The sequence below is a fragment of the Homarus americanus genome, unplaced genomic scaffold (genome assembly GCF_018991925.1).
Source record: "Homarus americanus isolate GMGI-L3 unplaced genomic scaffold, GMGI_Hamer_2.0 scaffold33409, whole genome shotgun sequence".
NCBI lineage: Eukaryota > Metazoa > Arthropoda > Malacostraca > Decapoda > Nephropidae > Homarus > Homarus americanus.
In genome coordinates, this window is record NW_024728765.1 from 54,283 (window position 1) to 61,793 (window position 7,511).

The window sequence follows — 7,511 nt, forward strand, 5'->3', positions numbered from 1 at the left end:
GGTGCCATAATAATCGCCCCAAACCCTCTATGAATCCATCCACAAATATGAATGAACATGGGTTGAGATAACATACCATACATTAAGTTCCTGGTGAATAAGTATAAAGCCAGGGAGGTGGAAGTTATCTGAACCACTTGGCTTCAGGCACCACTAGAAAAAGGGATTTCAAGATCAATTGTCTATTTTCGGTTAATGATCTAATCTTCCTCCAGCCAGGTGACTTTCACATGAGAGAGACACAGCTAAAACATAGAGTGAGAGAAGAGGAAGTGCTACAACAGTTCCAGGTGGGTGAACCAAACGCCCCCCCCCCCCATGAGAACTGATCTGTTGTATACACCAGGATGAGTCTGTAACTCTTACTGAACAGGTGTAGTGTGTTACCCTAGACTCTACAGCCCAAACCAAAAGTGGTCTATGTCCTGCCTGAGATGATTCACGAGATTCCCTTTACAAGTAACCTATGTACTCACCCTACGAGCAAAACATAAAAGAAAGAATTACTAAAGACCAGACCTGTATGTGGCAAGTGTGTTGGTCATCTAATTTTGTACAGAGTTTTGTAAGAAGTGAACTGCTTTCAAAACAAGAAGCAGCTGCCGAGAAATAACATTGTTTCCTAAAACCATTTTCCAATGAAAACCTGACTTGTTGCCATAATTATCTTAAGTATGATATCCTACATATATGGGGAAATATTTTCTTGGCATGTTTACTACACTGCCTGTGGACGGTATAATCAAAGTGCATAAAATACTGGTATAAAATACTGTCTATTGTATACAGTATAGTATTTAGTTTTCCAGGAATAAGAATCAAAATTTTTCATCTAATACAGTTTATATGAATATATATCTTATAGACATTTGATTATTTATTTCTTCACTTAATATTATTACCATAAAGTAGATATCAGCAATTATATTCATACTTGAGTGACCCTTTAATCACATCATATATACAGTAGTTCTGCTTCAGTGTTTTACCGCTCTAATATTATATTACTTCCTGTGAGCCTGTTAGAGACAGATGAACAGTGAAGAACCCAAGAGGATTCCAGACAACTAAAAATCTTGTGATCTATTACTTCACAAAACAAAATAAAATATGTCCACCCTGAAAGCAAATTTATGAAGAGTAGGAAGTTGTTTCCTACTGACTAGTGAGTTAAAATTGAAAAAAAGAAGAAGGGGAAGAGACCAAATTATGTCAACCTGAATCCCATACACTAGACAGGTAGTTAGGATTAAAGTGGACACATCACACCAACCACCATGGATCCTACACATCAAGAGGTTAGAGGGGTTGGCACTAGAGCTACATACTCCCCAACTGGGAATCCATATACAGTACAGTACTCCTTAAGCCATTTGCCCATTCACAGTCAGTTCAATGTACGAGACCAAGAGCGTAAAACAGCCATCTCTAGAATGAGAGACAATTACAAATGGTAATCCATTGTCACAATTCTTTAAGACTTTGACCAACTAGGTGGAGTCCATTTAAGTTTTCTATCAGAAAACACAAACTTATGACCATTAGTTCTTCCACATTCATTCAGTTGTCAAAACTTCCCAAATATGTCTTCCTGAAGTAAAAGTCGACTCAGTCATTGGTAGTGTGGTTACCAACCACTACCCCCAAGGGCCAACCCGCTCTCCTCAAGAACAAATCTCAGGAGGGCCTTGTCAATGTTCACCCACTAAGAGTGCCATACCTCTTCCTTAAAGTAATGGATCTGCATAATGTTTAAAAGCTTGGAAACTTGTTTAATTGCTGCAACACAAAAGTAGTCAAGATATCCCTAATTATTTGACAGTAAGAGATCTAGAGAATCCCAGTAAAGAACATGTTATGATCTTGTTAACTCATGAAAAGGGAAGACTAGAAGGATCAGAAACTCATCAACACAATTTGAGGTTTTGGAAACCAGGAAGGTAACACCTCTCATCAACATTACTTTGAGGAGTAAGACCCCCCTAGCCAGGTGAAATGAGTACTGTACTGCTCAACCACACTGAAACCACCACACTTTACTTCTCCACCAGTTCAATACAAAACTAAACTTCCACAAAGAAGATATAATTAAATCCCCAGCTTTCACAACTTGGTGAAGCCTAAACTCTATCAAGTCTCCTAAAAAAGAACACCTAGTATTGCAGGTAAAACAAACCAACTATCTTCCCCCAAGTCACACTAACACCATAATTTACAAATAGCTAACTTTCTTCAAAGGAAGTTCTGATATCCTCCTCTACCTAGTTCTGTAAACTTACTCCTAAAAAATTCTGACTTTTTGGATCTCCTACTATAAAATAACCCCAGCACTAGTTCAGACAATTTTGTTACGATCTCAGTTAATCTTACTCTGAAATAAAGGATCTTGAACAGGAAGGACACCATTCTCATCTTCGTAGGTTTTAATGACCCGGAATTAGCTGAAAATGCTGAACTAAAGTGGATATACAGTACAGTATTAAATGTCAAGACCAGGACCATAATATCACCCAGGAATGTGAAAGGTCTACAGTATGAATACTTATGAAAGTTGAGCAGTTTAGACACACTAAATACTAGAGGACCTCAAATTCCCTCAAGAAATCCAGAGGAAAAAATAAATCCCCAAACTCTGGACTGAGGTACAGTGTTTGTGCAAAAAATGGCCGTCAAACTCTCGTGATGAAGACGACCAATACTGACACACCTGCAGAGATTCACAAAGAGAGGTAAGAACGGACACAAGCCTTATGAGCCAATAAATGAAGACGAGAGTTTATGTTAAAACACAGACCCACAGAAACAGTTGAAACATCCCTGAGTATACTGAAAGTTGTCAGATACTTAGCCTTTGAGGAGTTGATCATTGTGAACTGTGATCTGTTGTCTCGGCACAGGTTTGTTCAGATTTGCACGTTAATTCATAGAAGGGAATACCGAATTGGGCAGTCAATGCTTTAACCAGACCTATAGCACTCGGGGACAATTGCTGTAACATGTTCCCCTGATTTACAGTTGCTGATACATGGGACAGGGAAGGGTAACGGTTTACTCTTAGTATTAACAGATTAACACATGCTGACACTGGGGGCTCTATCTAAGGACTGAAGGATCCCCTCTTAACTCACTCTGAATTATGAGTACCAACTGCTGAAGGGTAATTAACCAGAAAAATTAGGTTATGTTGCACAGTAGTGTAAAAAATGTTACATTACAATATTTCCAAAATAGTTGACGCATTAAACAAAATGACCTACGATATACTTTTCTATGCATACTTTAGTTATAAAATCCAAATTTGTGACTGAATGCACCACAGGTAACTGCCTAACAATGGATATAATCAATAGCGTGTAGCAGTTACAGCCAGAAGAGTATGATTTTCCTCCACAGCCAACACTGGCACTAATGATACTGTAGCTAGTGCCTGAGGCACTGACTGTGCTATAGCTTGTTTCAGTAGAGTTTGAGACAAGACCCCATTACAATAATAGATTGTGATTCCAAAGGGCATTGTAGTATCAGCTTTTGTAACTGTATATTGGATAACTTCCTGCAGCATCTCACAATTCAAGTCCTTTGGTGAAATGCAACCTGTAAAGAGAATTAAAAGTCATTAAAATGAGGGAGCAAATCTCAAAATCTCATCTTATGAATTAGGACAGGGGTCACCAAACTTTTTTCACAGTGGGCCGGATAACTGAAAGAATGACGAGCGCGGGCTGCATAATCATTCTGTTCAATACTTGCAAGCCAGAACGAAAGCCATGGAAACCATGGTAACGTCAGAGCGTAGGCGGAGCTACCACAGCGGGCCTGATGAACTGACGTCGCAGGCCGGATTCGGCCCGCGGGCCGTAGTTTGGTGACCCCTGAATTAGGATATAGTGAATAACTCCATGGTTGAGGCAGCTCATTAGATCCCTCATGACAAGGTAAACCTTACCACATTAGAAACAGCAGCAGATATTACCCAGTTATGACACACAGCATAAATTTGTTTTTACACTATTCACCAATTATGGATGACCTTTCACAAAACATGACAAACATGCTCTGAATGTGTTCTAGACAAAGTTCCTTCATGTGCACTTAGTCTTGCTTTAACCACCACCAACTTCACATGCAGGTCATAATGACTCACTAAACTTTGCTGTCCTTTCAATGTCATCCTTTATAATCATGAGTATAATGTAAGCATTAATTTACAAGTGATTTTAAATGGCATGTGTGTAATAAAGTTAAAGATGCACAAATGCAAAGATGATGAGTGTTGAATGAGGTGATGGGTAAGTGAGTGTGTCATATCTCTCTTCTCAAGCCTGCTACATGATGTGTAGGTTAGCATAATGTTTTACCAGAAGGAAGCTCTGGCCCAATTCCTAACGGGATACAGGTAATCCATAATTAACACACAATACTAAACTGGTTTTACACTTTATCAATTAGGGAATACCTTTCACAAAACATGATGTTTCCAATTTAACATGATTGATAGATGAATGTGTTCTGAATAAAATTATTTGTGTCCTCAGGCAACCAATTACAGCACTCTATTCTGCCCCAACTGTCATTCATCTTGTTCACAAGTTGTATTGACAACCAACCTTTGCTGTTCCTTCATGATTTATACCAATGACATCCTGTATAAGTTCATAAAGGTTGAGAATCCCTGCTCTACCAAAACAACATAAACAGGAGCAATTTAAATTAGAATGTTGTACTATACCTCGCTAATAAATATCTTAGAAGCCTCGGGGTGACCCTTGGTCCTTCAGACAACAATGGACTGAACTAAAGCTGTATAGACTGGGTGATCATGTAAGACATCTCCCAGGAACTGCCACATCTGTCCATTGTCATTCAGTTCTTACATGTTAACACTCATAAACTGACATAAAAAGCAAATTATCGACTCTTACCTTTTCGTACAAATTTAATAAGGAACTATGTAGCCTAGTCTAACCTAAGTACTGTAGCAAAGAAGTAACACAGACATGTTGTTCCACAGTACAGATGGTGATTGGAATGTGCGGGTTGTTACTACAAACTTGGTTTATGATACTGTCAATTGAAGTGTAATATTCACTATGGAAAGATAAGCTGTTCAGCATCATGACATGTTATACTCCCATGTTTTATGGACAAAATTGTGGCCACAAACATCTCTTTTTCAGTGAAAATTGTCACATATAAGCGAGGGACCTTCAGAGCTTTACTGGGGAAACTCCACAAGTTTGGGACTGTATATTTCTATGTAGTTCTGAATTGGCATCAGGCTATACAAGAACCACTAATGAGAAAAAAATATCACTTAAGTTAGTGTTATCCTGAGTAACAGAGACCATTTAATCTACTGCTTTATCAGAAGCTAGAAATTATGCAAGGCTTTCCACTGTAAAATTACTTATAAATGATATAAAGAACATTCCAGAAAACATCAATATCTTTTACATTAAAATATAAAATCAGAATTTATATCACTTTAAATTCCCTTACATCACTCACATATAAGAGTGACAACCTTCAGAGGACAGCTTAGATCACAAGAATAAGAATGTTACCTGTCCACATAATTTACATATGCTTAAATCAGTTTACTGAAGACTACTGTATTATGAACTTACTGGCTGTTGTGTTGATGGCACACACTGAGTTGTCATGGTACCACCTGCGTCTTAACCTTACACTAACATTTCCTCTGGTGTAGCCTTTCTCTTCATCTGAAAAAATATATAAAATGATATTGATGTTAGTCTTGACATAAAGGTGTTCATACCACAACAGAGCTAAGGCAAATTTAAGCCAAGCCTCTAAGAAGGGACAAAATGATTACTGTAACCTGTGAGATCCCAGCACATGACCGCCTTCCTAATATCACAAGTTACTGTATATTTAATTAGCGGTAGGACACGTTAGTTATGTGAACAATGTAAATGCTGGTGGCTCATTTGAAGGTGAATTGATTTTAGAGATAGCCGATGGTTGTAGTAAATACAAAGACAATAATTACTGGGTCCAGAAAAATAATTTACTTACATTCAAATTTATCATTTTCAACACAAGCCCAAGTTTGCCATTCCACCAGGGCAGCTCGTGGTAGGGCGTTCACCACAACATATGTTGAGATTTGAGACTCGCTGAGACGCGCCATCATCCTCCGTGCTACGCCTATATCAGATAGTCTGGTCACAAAACACACACCCTGGGAAACAAATAATGATTCTCTACAAGTCTCTCATATTAAATTTTTTTGTGCAATGTATTATACACACAACTTGCTACCCTTTACTAAGGCTCCTCTCCTAGAGAGAACATGTATTACTCAGTTGTCATGAATTAAAAAAAAAAAAAATGTTTTTATGCTATTCACCAGTTAGGAATTTAAAAAAAAAAAAACCCAATCCATTTCTGGTTTAACACAATTGATGGATGAATGTGTTCTAGATGAGTCCTGGACAAAGTTTCTTCACGTCCCAATACTCCCCACTACAGTACAGTGCCTCGACCACCATTCACCGCACACTCATGTCATAATGACTCTCTACTTTGCTTTTGTGACCAAATTAATTAACGTAAAATTATCAGAAGCACACAGTCACTCTCCACACAGACACATCAACTACACACGCAGCTGGTCTCTACACATACACAACTGAGAAAATGTTAAGAGAAATTAAATACTGTACATTGGTATGTACAGTCACGTTCAAGATTCTTCGAACACTGCTGAAGACAGCTGGCAACTCAAGGCCGTTTGTTTACTATACTACGTAGTAAAAATTATGAATGAATGTAAAAGTGATCGGTGATTGGCTACTTAGTTCCCTGTTGCTTAATTAATGGTTGGGCTTTGTTGTTTCGCATTATATTATGCCTTTCTGCTAGTATATACTGTTAATTTGATTTTAAAATGGATAGAGCAATGAGCCAACCTATATGAATTTATATTTAGATAAATAAACATAAGTAAAAATCGGTAAGTATGTTAAAGAACATCATGCATGTGTGTGTGTGTGTCAGTGTGTCTGTATTTAATACAGTCGACCCTCGTTAATTCGGACCCCTTTAATCCGCATTTCGGATAATTCGGACAAAATCTAAACGAACTTTTTTTTTTTTTTTTACAGATTTGGAGGAATATTTCCTATGCAGACCTTAAGCTAAAATGCTGGTCCACCCACTGCTGGGATAAAACACCAGCGTCTTTTTGGTTAAATATAACATCTCCACCACTAGTGTGGGGGGGGGGGATGCAACTTTTAGCTTCAGACATGAAAAATATTTACCATTTACTGCCAGTTAACAATGGAAATGTAAAATATGTACCAATTAGTAATGAAAAGTTGTGCAGTTCCTTCAGCAAATGAAGCTCACCAACTTACAATAGGCTAAATTACCTTACAACGTGCTTTCAGTAGTCTATGTTGAAGTTCTTAGCACAGGCTAACTTATCATATCATATACGGTATCACAGTTCTCATTGATCTACATAAAATACCGGTAATAAA

At 37.8% G+C, this 7,511-nt stretch overlaps 1 protein-coding gene across 1 annotated transcript; it reads right to left on the bottom strand.

The window, feature by feature from the left end:
* Positions 1-934: 934 nt before the first annotated feature.
* On the bottom strand, positions 935-6,205 carry LOC121866220 (diphthine--ammonia ligase-like; the record flags this gene model as incomplete). Its single annotated transcript, XM_042365828.1, is given in 3 exon segments — positions 935-3,594; positions 5,628-5,723; positions 6,040-6,205. Coding segments are annotated over 3 exon segments (513 nt in total), but the record flags the coding sequence as incomplete, so codon positions are not given.
* Positions 6,206-7,511: the final 1,306 nt, after the last annotated feature.